Raw genomic sequence first — 16,611 nt, forward strand, 5'->3', positions numbered from 1 at the left:
ATAAGGTATAATTTTTCTAGGTCTTACCCTGATCCAAACCATTAACAGCATTCAACAATACCAAAGACTTAATATTTAAAGAAAAACTGAACTAGCCATCAAAACCGCAGTGGAAAATAACAGACCAATTATTTACAGAAAATGGTTTGTCAAATAAACTTCAGATAGTGGCAGTTTGTCACTAAAAAACTGCAGAATAAGCTTTCTATATATTTACCACACCAGTAAATGGTATTTGCTTTGCCTAAAAGCTAAGTAAATAACATAAAATATACACTTCTTTAGCTTATGGTACAGAGCACAAAAATTTAAATGACCATGTTATTGTCAAAGCTAGCAAAAAAAAAAGGTAAATATTTACTTGCTTTTGGATGAGACTAATTTTTATCCATAGAAGAGAGATTTAAGTCATCTCTAAAAAATGTGCTCACAAAATAAATAGGTCAAAATTGATAAAAAGAATGTACTACCTATCTCAGCATTTAAAAGCTCAGACTCTGATCTGAGAATGAGTTAGCTTCAACTCTCTGGTAAACAAATAAATGACAAGATTCTCCCCAAACTTTCAAGAGGAAGAAATTACTCCAAAGATCTTTCTTGATATTACCCCTTTTCTCTCTCCAAATTTAATACGGCTTTGTGGCAACACTTCACAGTAATGTATTTTGCTATTAAAATTCAAAAGGTAAAAACTATAGTTTTAAGCATATAGTAACTAAAAAATCCTTCAGGAGTATTTAAGTTTTAATGACAAAAAAAATAGATTATAGGAGACTCTCAAATCATTACATTAGCAACTACTGATAAACCTGAGTGAGCCATCCAGATTCCCTAGGGAAAAATATAAAATGGTTATGACATTCAGCAACTAAAATAAGATATACAGGGGCGCCTAGGTGGCTCAGTCATTAAGCATCTGCCTTCGGCTCAGGTCATGATCCCAGGGTCCTGGGATGGAGCCCCACATCGGACTTCCTGCTTGGCGGGAAGCCTGCTTCTCCCTCTCCCACTCCCCCTGCTTGTGTTCCCTCTCTCGCTGTGTCTCTCCGTCAAATAAATAAAATCTTAAAAAAATTAAAGTAAGATATACACAGATCAGTATATCCAAAGAAAAAATCCTTGTTACATACCTTTCTATTCCTTCCCTTTTATTACCCCTCACTTCCTAATCTCTGCCCTTAAGAGCCTTTTACCATCATTTTGTGCCTTCATTTATCCATTCCTTCCTCTACTTTACCCTTACAAAATACTTGCTTAGAACACAAAAATCATTCTTTAAGAAAATGAAAAAAAAAAATACCATGTATTTAACTGGCATCTATGACATGTACAGCTTTATGTTAGTTGTTGCTTACAGTCTAAATTGAAAATAGAAGACGCACATAATGAGGAATTACAAGAATGAGACTATGGGATCCACTCTGAAAAATTACTTCACTGTGGACTAATAAGGTAAAGTTTTTTTAGAAGACACAGAATTTCAGCTGGACTTGAAAGATGGGGTAGGAGTTGAAAACACGGCAACAGAAAGGGATTTTCCAGCAAAGAAAACAGAACGACCAAAGCAATGAAGGTACGCATTCACTGGGTGTTTACAAAGAACAAGGAATGAATCAGATGCCTGTTTCTACCTATGAGCTGTGAAAATACCTAATTTTCAGGGTTGAGAGAGATCTATATAAATTAAACAATAAATGAGGAGACTACCTCCCCAAAATTTACACGTGGAGTTTAAATTCAGGGCCAATACCTGCAACATGCAAAGAGGTACTGTCTGTTTACTGATCAATCAAATCAGTTACCCAATACCAAAGGACAATTTCAGCTTCTCAGTTTGGTATTCAGTTCTCTATATTTGGCTTTGTACTATCTATTCTTAAACTTTTAATTAATTAGACTCACCAACCTGTAAATAAATCCTGCTATTGTGCCTTTAATTTTTTATCTATATAAGCCTTCTGTTTATGACCTTCCTTTCCCTAACCCTTTAAGGCATCAATGATCATTTCAATTGTTTTAGAGGGCTTTCCCCAACGAGATTTTCTATACTCTTTTTAGCCTGCACTGGGTTGCATCACTAAGTTTTGTACATCTCTTATACAGCCTATTATGTGCTAAGCATTGGAAATGTAAAGATGAATAAAGTAAGGATGCTATCTAGGAGAGCCAAGACTACAGCAACGTGGCAAGTACTATGACAGAAGTGTAAGAAAAGTATTAGGAAGTACAAAGTAAGCATTCAATTTTGCCTTGATGGGTGGGGGAAATCAGGTAAGTATAATTTGTAATTAGGAGCACTACTGCAAACTCTCCCTCATCAGTTCAAAATTTTATTTATTAAAAAACTCTAGTATCAAATGAAAGGAGGAAAATGAAAAGCAAGCCTTTACTAAGAACTGCAAAATGAGAAGAAAAAAATTGGTATCAACTATATTGTCCTATTTTTGTTAAATAAGATTTCATATTACCTGACTTCTCTAAACTATAAACCTTCAAGACTGGTGTATTACCTTCCTTAATTTTTTTTTCTTTTTTTTGCAGGGGGCAACTCCATGTAACTTGAATGCATAGTATAGTACAGTAAACCTATCAGATAATCAGAAACTTTTTTCCCCAACTAGGTTTAAAAAAAAAAAAGTCCACTAACAGAATACAAAAGAAAGCTTTGGTATTTTTACTTACGTTGTCATTTTAAAACAATGATCTTTTAAAAACAAATATGGAGTTGTTTTTAAATCAGTTTATCATTTTGAATTTAAAGTAATCTGATTGATAGTAATAGTTGTCCACCAACACCAGCAAATTAGCAGATTAAACCAGCTGAGACTCACAGATACGGAGAACAGTAGTGGTTCCCAGAGGGGAAAGGGGTTGGGCAGTGGGGACCAAATTGGGTGAAAGGGATCAAGAAGTACAAACTTATTTATTTTATAAAATAAGCTATGAGGATGTAACTTACAGCATGGGGAACACCATCAATAATATTGCGTCAACTTTGTATGGTGACAGATGGTAACTAGACTGACTGTGATTAGTTCCCAATTCATACAAATGTGGAATCTCTATGTTGTACACATGGAACCCATATAATATGGTATGTCAATTATACTTCCATAAAAATTAATTAATTAAATAAACCTATGGGGTTGAGAGTTGAACTGATGGGGGCTGACCACGTATCATTATAAGTCTGACAGTCTGACAAGGTGATGATTTCTGCTTATTCTCCAAATCATTTTGCCCCAAGGCTAATTATTGGTGGAATTTAAAAACAAAACCTTACATATTTTAAGGCTTTACTGTTAAGAAAGGATCTCCTGCTATCTTAAAACCCTATGTGCTAAAGTAAGTTTACAGATAAAGACTCTGGTCTCAAAGCCAAGCAACATGTCTAATGTCACACAATTCTTAAGTGGATGGACCAGACTTAGTCCTGGAAAGCTGGTCTTTGGTTTCTAGCCCTGGATACTTCCCAGTATACCACACCAACTACGCTCAGTTATTAGCCCTTCATTTTAGAAGGAATACCTGGAGTTTATTCAGAATAATGAAAAATATGACTCCTTACATACCAAAGAATTTCTAACCAAAATGTTAATAGGGGAATTACTTACGTTAGATACTTAAACTGTTGTTCGACCTTGTTAAAAATGCATCCTGTACAAAGTGAGGATGAGATTGTATTAAAATAGGGCTGCTATTCTGATTGGACTTTACTGAAATTTACTCAAAAGCATGCCAAAGTAAGAAGCACCAAAGTCATCTTTATGTGAGGAAGTGACCAGGCTGTCCATATCAGTTGATGGCAATTTGTCCACATGTACAACTTTAGAAGTCTAACAGGGAGGGGGGGGTTGGGTGGGGGGCAGTCTCCTGGTCTCTGAGGGGAGGACAAGGACCTGGGCAGATCAAGTCCCTGATGTCCAACTCTATTAGTCCTTCCAACCACCTATTCCTTCAGTCAAGTATCTTTAATAAATCACTCTAGTTGTAAAAATACAGATATTATGTGAATTGTTATTTTAATCACTTTAATACCATTCTAGAAATGATGTCTTTGAAATAACTAAAATATGTAAGTAGAAGTTAATGTAAGGCAGACTTCAGCTCTGAAATGGAAGGTGCTATATTCTAAGGGAATGAACTCCAGTCAAGGAAGTATTCAAGCAGACATGAGTAACAATTTTCAGGGAGTATAACAGAAGAGGAAAAAACATCAGCTGGGGAGATTTTTTTTTTTTAATTTATTCATTGGGGGCAGGGAGGGATAGCGAGAGGGAGAAGCAGACTCCCCGCCGAACAGGGATCCCAGAACCCTGGGATCATGACCTGAGCCGAAGGCAGACATTTAACCGACTGAGCCACCCAGGCGCCCTGGCAGATGGGTTTTTAAGGTGTCCTCCAATCCTGTACCTAAGAAAGTAATCAATTCGGTACAGTATTTTATTAATCTAATAGTGGATGAAAAAACAAAGTAAGTCCTAATATTGTATGAACTTTAGTCATTTAGTTAGGCCATTTAGTATATGTGGCCAACTTTTAAATATATAAAATGAGGTAGAATTAGATGTTTTTAAAGTCACTTCCAATTCTAATTCTCAGTTTTTAAGCTGCTAAAATAGATGTCCTCCTAAATTCCTATACTAAAGACTATAAACTCACTCAGGAGATATAAATACACATACACACACACACACGATCTATATTCACACATTTTATACAAAAGCCTAATTATCTGAATTCTTTTAAAAAAGAGAGAGTACTTTATGTCACTAAACTGTAAACTTAAAAATGCTTAAGATAAAAAATTTTTATGTTATATGCATTTTATTGGAAATATTTTTTTAAAAGCTAAAGTGAATTAGGTATGGAAGGTGAGAATAAGAGAAAATAGCCAAAGTGGAGACATAAAGAACAGGAACAAGATGTAGCAGCTGACACAAGATACAAAAATCCACAAAGGAACAAACTCATTCAAAGTAGAACCAGTCAGAATATGAGAGAACACATTACACAACTAAATACAGTTTAATGCTGGGACCACCAACAGCAAACTATAGCAGTGCCCCCTGTTTTTGTACGTAGTTTTATTGCAAGATAGCCATGCCTATTCATTTACCTACTGTTCATGACAGTTTTGCTAATAACAGCTAATTTGAATAGTATTAACACAGACCAGAGAGCATGCAAAGCCAAGAATATGTACTATTTGGCCCTTCAGAGAAAAAGTTTACCAACATTTGCCTGAGAGTATCACTATAGCCATGCTACCTCCCTTATGGTAAAACCTAAGTTGGAACAAGAAATGTTAAACTCTACTCATTATAACTTTTTACTGTAGCAAAACATATGCAACATTTTCTAAGGAGACTTACACCAAGAATAGTTTAGAAATAAAAAAGCTTGATGTTTGCAAATAGTGAATACAATGGGGATAATGCTGATAATGATAAGTAAGAGCTGTACAAATCCACTCATGATCTTTTTTATTAACTTTTTAATGTAATGTAGGTACTTCCTGTTATATGTACCAGAAACAGGATATTAGGTTAGCTGACTAAGACAGCAAAGTAAAGATTTACAATTTTAAAATTTAACAGATGTGGTTCTTCTAATTACAGAAGTTGTATATGCAGTTGACCCTTGAACAACATGGGTTTTAACTATGTGGGTCCACTTATATGTGGATTTTTAAATAAATACAGTACAGTACTGTAAATATATTTTCTTCTCCTTATGATTTTAATAAATCTTTTCTCTTGCTTACTTTACTATAAGAATATAGCATATAATACATAAAACATAATAAAATATATATTGATTGACTGTTTATGTTATTGGTAAGGCTTCCAGTCCATAGTAGGCTATTAGTGGTTAAGTTCTGGAGAAATGAGGGGATTTCTGACTGCGAGGGGAGGCTGGCACCCCTAACTTCTACATTATTCAAGGGTCAACTGTACTCATAATGAGCAATCTTAATAACTCAAAAGAAGCAGGAAAAACATGCCCATTCTCACAAACTACCACTGCTGATACCATTTCAGTTTATTTTCCTCAGATACTTTTTCTAAGCTTTTTTTTTTTTAAAGCTTAAGGATCACTTAAGATAATACTGCATAGAAAATTTTATATTCTAACTTCTGGCTTACCATTTTCTTATACACCAAAAGTAACTGTATACATTTTAAATGACTGAATAAGAGACTCTAATAGGGATGTATATATCGTCATTTACTTAACCATTCCACTAATGTTGAACACAAGTGTTTCTCCATTCTTCTCTAGTATGCATAATACTATGTCAAAAATATTAGTGAATACATCTTTCTACAACTCAGCCTAGATTTCTAAAAATGTATGAATATATTTAAAGTTTCATACAGTTTAAAAACTGTTCTTAAAAAGTTTGTACTCTTAAGAACTCCCACCAAGAATCCTAAGTGCCTATGTCACTCAGAATACCCTCATGAAGATAACAATTTAAAAATCTTTTTTAGGGGTGCCTGGGTGGCTCAGTTGGTTAACTATCTGCCTTCAGCTCAGGTCAGGATCCCAGAGTCCTGGGATAGAGGCCTGCATTGGGCTCCCTGCTCAGTGGGGAGTCTGCTTCTCCCTCTCCCTCTGCCCCACCCCCTGCTTGTGCTCTCTCAAATAAATAAATAAAATATTTTTTTAAAAAAATATTTTTAGGGGCACCTGAGTGGCTCAGTAGGTTGAGCACCTGCCTTCAGCTCAGGTCATGATTTCCGGGTCCTGAGATCGAGCCCCACAGAGGGGTCCCTGTTCAGCAGGGAGTCTGCTTCTCCCTCTCCCCTGTCCCTCCCCCCAGGTTGTTCTCTTTCTCTCTCAAAGGAATAAATAAAATCTTTTTTAGGAGCACCATGGCGCACACTTGGTTAAGTATTTCGGCTCTTGGTTTTCACTCAGGTCGTGATGTCAGGGTCATTAGATCAAGCCCCGTGTGGAGCCCTCACGGGGATCCACACTCAGTGCAGAATCTGCTTGAGATTCTCTCTTCCCCTTCCCCCTCTATAATAAATAAATCTAAAAAAAAAACAAAAAAAAACTTTAGAGGTCTGTAATGGAAATTAGAAGGCAAAACTATATATGCAAATCCTGAAAGTTATCAACTTATTGTGCATTATGCAATATCAATAGCTCCATGTTTTAAAATTAGTACTTTCACTATAAATGTTTCTTTAGAAATCAGTAAGCAATGTTACATACCAACCAGAGAATACTTCCCAAAGGAAGCCAAAATGACACATTAACACGCTCGTACTACATTGTACATGGCCAGAAAAATCACCAAGTACAATAATTAGTCATATGTACCATGTCTCATAACCAAAAAATTTTTATTTTTTTTTTTAAGATTTTATTTATTTATTTGACAGAGAGAGAGAGAGCACAAGCAGGGGGAGAGGTAGAGGGAGAAGCAGACTCCCCACTGAGCAGGGAGCCCGAGGCAGGGCTTGATCCCTGGACTCTGGGATCACGACCCGAGCCAAAGGCAGACGCTCAACCGACTGAGCCACCCAGGCACTCCCCCCCAAATTTTATACCTGAGTAGATCCCCAGATAAAATCATAGTGTCTACCTAAAAGCTCTCACTTAGAGATATCAACAATTAGTAACTATTTTTACAAATATATCTGTTCACTCAACTTTCTTAAGCATTCCTCTTACTAGCAAATGACTTAAAAGGTGAAAAGGCAGACAGACAACTGCTTGATTTATACAGGATTTAAAGACTGAGCTCCTCAAAGAATGCAAAACCTACAATCAGACTTTTAGTTTCTACAGCCATAATTTTACTTCACTTCATAATCACAAGGAAGTAGTATATCTTTTTTACTTATTTCAAATAATCTTTTAAAACTCAAACTCACAAATGTTTTCAACAAAGTTCTCTTCAAGATTACACTTAGCTTTTTCAGACTAAAATAGTGTCCCTCTTACCCATTACTTTTCCCTACCTACTGCCTCATAAAAAAAATTGAATTCAATTTGGTAGTCATTTCCTGAGTTAGTTGATTTCGAGTAGGCAGACTTCTTTGTAAACAGTAAAGCCTGATAAGAAGCTAAAACTCAAAGAAACTAAAGTTCGAGATCTAATTCATGCTCTTTCAGTGAACTTCATCTAAAAATTAATAAGCAGTATGTAGTTTGTTAATTACAAATTACCATAGTTATATCCATGACTAAACAGATGCATGTGGTTTAATATAAGTATCAGACAGCAAATAATGTTATGGTGTATGTTATGACTGGTCATTAAAAGAATAACCAGAACTCATGGATTAACTGTAATCTAGAAAAACATTTTTAATAGAGAAAATCACAAATAAAATCAGAGGGGTTCACCGAAATCCCCCAATTAAATATACTTTCAATCTTGATTTTAAGTGAATTGTAAACATGTTCATTTTACAAATTAAAAGCAAATGCATTATTAAAGGATGACAGAATTTGTCACCTATTTCAGAGAGGTTCTTTCACTTTAAAATGATCTATATCTGCCAAATACTGTCTCAACTTCATTATCAATACTGTTGTATAGGCCCAATTCAGCATTTGCTGAAATGCATAGGCATTTAATCTTACTTTGAGATTTAATTCTTACAGCATTATGATTCAATGATTCTTTGCCCCTCACTTTCCATTTAATAAATATTAACTACCAAAATAAGTTACACAATCTGAAGCTAGCTAAAAATATTTGTTTGCTCTTTCACTTTATATATATATGTGTGTGTGTATATATATATATATATATATATATATATTTTTTTTTTTTTTTTAAGATTTTTTATTGATTTATTTGACAGAGAGAGAGAGACAGCGAGAGAGGGAATACAAGCAGGGGGAGTGGGAGAGGGAGAAGCAGGCTTCCTGCCGAGCAGGGAGCCCGATGCCGGGCTCGATCCCAGGACCCTGGGATCATGACCTGAGCCCAAGGCAGCCGCTTAACCGACTGAGCCACCCAGGCACCCCAATATATTTTTAACTATATGCACATTTAATTTAAAATATATTTTTAAATGCCATGACTTCATGCAGATGAGCAAACATTCAATTACTAAGTGCATCACGAGTATGCAGTTTTTGACAGATACTACCAAACCACCCTCCAAAATAGCTGAACTAATTTATACTTCCACTAGCAGTGTAAGAGTTCCTATTCCCCTAACCCTCTACATCACTTGATTTAACTTAACATCTGCCGATCTGATAGGGGAAAAATGATCTCCTTGTTTTAACGGAATACTGTTTCCTGTATTGTCAATATTGTACCCTGTATGAATTACCTGCTTATTAAAGAACATACATGTGCTGATATTTTCCCAGCCTAGTCCTTCTCTGTTATACCTTTTTCCTTCCTAATTAAACAATAAAATGTCCAAACAAAAGGTTAACAAAAATGTGCCTCATCCCCACCTGCTAGCCTTTTTCAGGGACTCTTCATTAAGACAGGATACCCACTTCTGAGCTTTACAGAAATGAAGCATGGCATGCTTGATGGAGAACAGTGTGATAAAATGGCCATGCTGGGCAAGCATTTGGCATTAAGGTTGATCAAGAATACTGAATGCTGCAGCATGGTCTGTGATTTTGATATAATGCTCACTCCCAGCCTGTACTGGTATTCTGGAAGGAGAGTGGTAGTTTGAAATTAAAACTCTATAATTAATCTCAGAACAGTATGCAAAATAGATTGAAATGGGACAGAAGAATGAATATGGGGGCACAGATTTTAAATTTGGGTCATCAAATATGTAGAGATAAATGTGAGAAAAGAGTGTGGATGAGAGATGAAATATTACCATGAGAGTCAAAGCTGAGAAAAGACATATGCTGTTGAGAAGGTAGACAAGTGGGAAAGAAGCAAAGGCTTTAGCCTCAGGGTTTACTCAATGAGCAAATCCAAAAAGGAGCCAGGAAAGCAAAGAGAACAATTTAAAAAACTAAGAGAGCCAAGCCAAGTGGTTTTCAAAATGATGAAATGATAGCAACAAAAATTAAGTACACTACAGTCAAAACTGGGCAAAGATCATTACATTTTCTATAAGATATTTAAGATAGTAATAAAATCTTAAGCTAAATCAGGAATCTAGACCAGACTGTAGTTGGTTGAAGGAGATGGCATAGCCTAGGATGACACTAGTTCAAAGAATTTGACTACGGAAATAAGATGAGTAGGTTAACTTGCTTATATCCCACCTCTTTCCAGAAAATAATACGGTAAGGTTAATAAAATATAGTCAGACCAAGTAAAGTAGGAAAAAGAAATATCTCAGCCTTGTTAATTAATAAAATTGCTATGGTTATTAAATTCACTCTGAGCTTACTGGTAAACAGGCCAAAAAGATAAACAGTGCAAATTAAATAGTTTCATATAAAAAGTACAATAATTTCTCAAGAGAAATTTTTTCTGGAAACTAAGAAACCAAAAGAAAATTCTCATGTGCGAGCCTAAAATTCAAAGGCCAATGTCCTTGTCATGTTTTACAATAAATGAAGCAATTTCCTTATTTAATAAAGTTATGTAGTATTTAACACATATCAAATATTGTCCTAAGCCTTTTACAAAATGTCAACTCATTTAATTTTCACATGGTTATTTCTTTTAATAATCCCCCATAAAACCTGGCAGAGTCCTGAGTGTTGGCATCCAGATGGCTTACTGACTGAGGGATGAACTATGCTTTGGAAGCTGAGCATTAGGAAGGGGTAACAGGATCAACTGGAAGCTTACCTCCCAGAATGAGAGAAATGTTTATCACATAAAGGCAAAATGGAAGGAGTCAAAGGAGGAAAGCTACATTTGGAAACCAGATCATTCAGGAAATCAAATCTTTAGTATGATTTAAAAATTTTTTGGCAATCTTGAGGCCAGTGCTCTTCAACTTTATATTTGGATTGGAGGCAGCTGAGGTTCACTCTTTAAATCCTTGATTGAAAGCTCTCAGGATGATCATATACTTGGATTGCTCCTGAGCCAGTCTAGCTATTACTCCAAACTTCGGTGGCAGAAAAATAAACTCCTTTGAACTAAGGTAAACAAGATTATCTTATTGGTCATTCAAACTCCCGGGGCATCTGAGCAAATATTCTTGAAGGATTCCCTCCCTAGACCGGTTTTCTTTGGTGGTTAGGATATAGTACAGGACAATTTTTATGTATCGTTGTCAGTAAGTATTAGCCAAAGTGTTTTAAAGTTAAGGCTAAGAGATAATTTCTTATTCTGAAGACAAAGAAGCTAGAAAGGTCTGAGCTCAATTTCCTATCTGACAAAAAGGAAAAAAAGAGGGACACTAAAGCCACTGAAGAGACACAGACTGGAAGACATTTTCAATAGAAAGCTGCTCCCATCCTATAGCCTTTAAGGACAACTTTTAAATGCTAGCAATTGCATTTTGCAATTCTGTAACTCTGGGCTCAGGTATTTAAATTAGTTCCAGGTCTGGTAAACCAGATGATAAGGTACAAGAGAGTACCAGATGAGATTAAGCACACACATGCTAGTCCCTAAAAAACATGAGAGAGGTAGAAATTTAACAGAAGTCTAGCTTTTTAGACCCTGAAGGGATTTAAATCATCTAACTAAATATGTTAAATGACCTGCCTATGGTCCTAACTCTACTTTGTGGCACAAAACCATTATCACAGAATACCACAAATTTTGCCCATCACCAAGTGTTTTTTTTTTAAGTAACATTTTTCAGTCTGGGAAAACTTCAGCTTGGAATGTTTTAGGAAGGTGCCAACTTCAATTACAGGAAACGTTAAGCAGGCCTGAGATTGAAAATATAAAAATCAAACGACACTTTCAGTTTGACTTAAGGTGATCTGAGGCTGGAGACAGTAACATAAGCCACGGGGAGGCAAAAGAGGTCGCATAATGTCAGTAAAATGTCAGCAAAGTAGTAAAGTATAAAGAAAGCATACAGAAATATTTTTACCCACACTGGGAAAACCAAGTTTGGGTCCATTTATATTACACAAAATATCTAAGAAACTGCTTCACATATTGTGTAAGAAAAAACGATTTCGTTTTAAGTCAAAACTGTGTGGCATAGATGACTTAATATTCTATCACTATTTAAGTCACAAAAGCTACATAACTCGGATTTTTCATAGTGTTTTACCAGTCACATTTCATCTTGGCTATTTTGATTTTTATTTTTAAAAATTCGCCCATCTCATGAAAGACATCAGACAGACCAAAGCTGGTCCCCACTGCAAACAGGTAGTCTTGTACTGCGTGCCCCATCTCGGCCACATGACTCTTTTCCTCCTAATCTCGTTTCGAAAACATTATTTCCGGTGCCCCAGATGGCTTCACACCACGCCTGAAAGAGCCACTCCAGAAATACTAAGAATATTCCGCCACGCTAGGTTTCTAAAGAGATGGTGGCAGAGATCGAAGGAGGGCTGGCTTAGAGAGGAAACCGAGCCTGAAAAGCGACGAGTCAGGAGTCGGGAAGGCACAGGGTATGCTCAACGCCCGACTCCTAAATGTCACTCGGTGGAGATGTTCATGTGGCATCACCCACGGAGAGCTGGGCAGGCGGCCAGGTGCTGCAGCCGGGGAGCGGAGCACACGGCGCGGGCCAGGCAGCCGCAGTTCCCGGGCGGGGGACCAGGCCGGCCCCTCCGGCCCCTCCGCGGCTCCTCCCGGGCGGCCCGCGCCGGGGGCGGGGAAGGGAAGTGGGGGCCTAGCGGAGGGGCGCCGGCAGGGAAAAGGCGCGGGCGGGGCGGGACCTAATCACATGGCGCAGACTGCGCAGGCCGCCCGGCATCTCTTTCTTTCTCTTTCTCGAACCTCCGCTCCCATCCCGCCCCACCGCAGGCCCCTCCCGGGCCCGCGCTCGGGCCCCACGCAGGGGAAGGGCTCCTCCGCCTAGCGGAGACACTCACTTTTCGCCTGAGGCCACCAGTTCCTTGCCCTCACTGTTGCCGAACGCGTCAGTCTCCCCGGAGCCGTCCTTGGGGCCGGGAGCCGACGGGGCCGCGGGCGGCGACGCCCCGGGTTGCTGCTGCTGCTGCGGGCCCCCCTTGCCCAGCTCCTGCAGAATCTCCGAAGGGGAGCTAGACAGTCCCCGCGCGAGGGGCCCCGCCGGCCGGCCGCCCCCGCCCCACCACGGGTAGAGTCGCGCGGCGGCCGCTGGGCCCGCGGCCCCCTGTCCCCCGCCTTGGGGACGCCGGCACTGTGTGGCGAGGGGCTGTGCCCGCCTCAGAGCCGCGCAGGTGGCGGCGGGAGGCCGCAGGAGCAGGTCCCGCAGCATCGCCGAGCCTAGCAGTCGCATCATGCCGCTGGGTCTGTCAGCACCCGCTCGACAGGGGAGGATGCTCGGGGAGTGGGCTGCCGCTCTCCTCCGGTAACGCGGTCTCCGGTGGGACGCCGAGAGGGCAAAAGAGGACAGGAGCAGCGACGTGGGTGTGGTTTCGGTTCCGGCTCCCGCAGCTTCTGCTGCGCCACCGAGGTTACCCGCTACCGCTTCTCCTCACGCCGCGGAGGACGCCGCACTGAGGCTGAGGCGCAGGGGAGGGCCGGAGACATTCCGCGCTCACCCTCTCGGGGGCGGGAGGACGCTCGCGTCCTACCCCTTTTCCCCACTCCGATTGGCTCATATCCTCGACCTCTCTCCTGATTGGTGACTGGAGCAGTCAAATTTCTCTCCGCGCCGGGTGCGCGAAGAGTCGGGCGGGGGAGTGGCGGGCAGGCGGGTGGGGAGGGGAACCAAACTGACGTGTGAGGCGTGGGAGCCAGGCCGGGCTCTAGCTTAGTCCCTTCCCTCTCGCTTTGCCAACCGCGAGGCTGCGCTAGTTGGGAACTGGGGACTCAGGGGTCTCGACATTTACGAAACGGATTGGCTCCTGGACTCTGGGGCTTCGAACCCGTTGGGGAGACTGACGGGCAAGAGCCCCTGCAGCCGAGTGGCCAGCAGTCGGCCGGGTTGGCCGGAGCTGGCGTCTGCCTGGGCCGTCGGAGGTCGGCTGGTCCAAGCTTGCAGTTGGCCCCGGCTATCCGGTAAGGGCGTGAGGCGACACCTCTGGTAGCCGCGGTCCAGAGAAGGCAGCCCCAGATGAGCCTCATCTCCCTCCCAAATGTTACATTTACTTGAAACTTTCCATGGTTGGCCACTACCCAGATGTGAAGTGTTTTGGAAAAAATGAGCAAAATCCTTTCAGCTATGCGACTTAGCCATTTGGAGGGTTGGAGATCTGGCTCGGGTGAAGAGAGGGAGAAATTCCAGAATACGACTGCTTTCCTTTTAAAAAATTATTTTTTTAATGTACACTGATATCTCAAAAATATTTTTGGACAGCAGTGATTCCCTTAACACTAGTTTGCTGGAAAGCAAAATTTTGGATACTTTTCTATTTTAAAAGCTGCTTCATCATTTTAAAATAGGTGCATCCGAATACTGGTTCTTTAAATGGTTTCAGCTTAGTATCACTCTATCCATTTATCCTTTTGGACCTGTGGAAAAAGAGCCAAGATTCTGATAAATTCTTGAGTTTTTCTCTGAGACTACCTATGCACTGCACAACATGACAAAAGGGTTTTAGAAGATTTCTCGAAACAATTACGTTTAAATGCATAGATCCACAAAAGTTAATGGGATAATTTTTAAGAAACAGTATGTATGTCAGGTACATCATTAACTGATCACCAGATTTAGTAATCTAATGGGTCTTAAAATATAGTACTAGGTTAATAGGAAATCTGGCTGTACCTAAAGGTTATGTGACCTTTGACATGTCAGAGTCTTGCCATGTTTAAATTTTTTCTGTCTGCTATTTAACCGGAAGAACCTGGAAAAAGCTATCATGTGTAAATCACTTAATTGCCTTAAAAAAAAGTTAAGACAATTGCAAATTATTTATAGATCTTTTATTACTACTTAATGTTACCTGTCACTAAAATTCAAAGAGTCAAAATAATAATATATTCAGGAAAAGGAATATCAACTTTTGGAGGAAAGGTAACAAATACTAGCCCTGCCTAACCTTTCCAGTCTGACTTACCAAACGCATAAACCTGAATGCTGTATGACCTCTTAGGTATAACTGGTTATCAGTTTTGACTGTCTCCTTTCTCTCAACCACATCCAAGCTATTGACAAATCCAGTTATTATTTTCCTCCTGGTTTTTATCTTAGTTTCTCTAATTTTCAAGTGAAAATTCTTTCTAATGTTTAAAGGTTTAAATACTTTATAGTATACTTAACAAATATGGAAAGCAAACCTAGTAATGGATTGTTTTCTAGAGTTTCTACTTTCAGGGATGAGCTTATAAAAATGGACACATGTTACTCCTAACATTTAGAAGAACTTAGAGTCTGATGAAATTTAATCCCTTTGTGAAAACCACAAAAAAGTTATAGACAGCAAATTAAAACTACTATAAATAAAATTCATATTCTCATTTGATTCCTTTATGTTATATAATATTTTTAATCTTCAGTTGTTTTTAAATCAAAGACAACTGGGTAACCATGAATTGGAGTTAATTACTATTTCCATTAATCATTTACCTGTTATATCATCATATAAAACAAACTATCCCTATAAAAACATTTTATACACGTACAATAGTCCACCAACATATCTACAAGTAGAAAATGGGTCTCCAGATTAACAGATGGCTAGATTGTCAGAGTTACTCATAGACTTCCTCTTTGCTACTATATTAAGTGCAGTCATCCCACAATAGGTTGTGGTCCCATAGCCATTGAGAAGGTAATGAACCATCCAAAGGAAAATTGGAATTTATGCACTTTGTTTCTGTTCTAACTAGAAAAACAATTCCTGAGTTCCTGAGTTCCTTTGAAGATTAAAAAAAGCTAATGTTTCAAGATCATAATGTAACCTATGTATAAATTCCAGATTTTGCCTTTCACAAGAACTAAAAGGTTATTATTTGTTGGCCTAAAGCTAGTAGAAAATGATTTGCTTAACAGCTTAAAAGAACTGACTAAGTTGTTTGTTTGAAATTCTTCTATTAAGAGAATAGAGTAAGATTCAGGAAACCTCTAAACAGCTTCTGCTACTACTTCCCTTTCTTCTGTTGGTTTCCTGCTTTAACTAGCCAACTTCCTAGTCTTGCTGATAAATCCTGTCAACCATGACTTATTATTCCAAAGCTGAATTTAGATCTGTATTAAAGTAGGTATTATAGATCCTTCATCTATGCAATGGGGATAATATTAATATCTTATCTCACAGGGTTGTGAGGACTATATGAATCAATATATGTAAACCACTTAGAACAATACCAGTAGCGTTTTATAAGTGCTAGCTATAAATAATATTATTATTATTCCATGAGTGAATAAAATTGGTTGTGCAGTGTGATTTTGTTGTCACATCTGTTATCGAAAAGCCAGAGTTGTTTTAAACCATCTAATCATAAAACATCATTTAAGAAGAAGTTAGCTCCCCAAAATGAGATCATTTACTCCAGTTTTAGAAAACAAACCAATAATTACCAAAGTATCTTAAAATAGAAATAGACTGCTGCAAAGACAGTAAGATTAAGCAAAGCGGGGCTCAGTGCCCAAGATACCAACTATTTACAAATAACTGTTAAAAATTACT

The 16,611-nt window shown here is 38.7% G+C and overlaps 2 protein-coding genes across 6 annotated transcripts in view; one reads left to right on the forward strand and one right to left on the reverse strand.

Moving 5' to 3' along the window:
• The window catches only part of GLS (glutaminase), a 73,408-nt gene extending 59,850 nt beyond the window's left edge, over positions 1-13,558 (reverse strand). For 2 of the 5 annotated variants that reach the window (XR_014143461.1, XM_081813966.1), the window contains exon 1: positions 12,925-13,558. Coding sequence is in view for 4 of the 5 variants with exons in the window: in XM_081813966.1 (XP_081670092.1) it covers positions 12,925-13,316 (392 nt within the window). In the remaining variant the exon portion in view is untranslated. The remainder of the gene's footprint in view (positions 1-12,924) is intronic. The other 3 variants (XM_006726969.3, XM_081813965.1, XM_006726970.3) reach the window with 2 other exon arrangements.
• The window catches only part of NEMP2 (nuclear envelope integral membrane protein 2), a 360,288-nt gene continuing 356,032 nt past the window's right edge, over positions 12,356-16,611 (forward strand). Inside the window, exon 1 of the mRNA XM_081813972.1 lies at positions 12,356-12,498. The gene's annotated coding sequence lies outside the window, so the exon portion shown is untranslated. The remainder of the gene's footprint in view (positions 12,499-16,611) is intronic.

This window comes from Leptonychotes weddellii, chromosome 3, assembly GCF_054177405.1.
Source record: "Leptonychotes weddellii isolate Sample4059 chromosome 3, ASM5417740v2, whole genome shotgun sequence".
Lineage (NCBI taxonomy): Eukaryota > Metazoa > Chordata > Mammalia > Carnivora > Phocidae > Leptonychotes > Leptonychotes weddellii.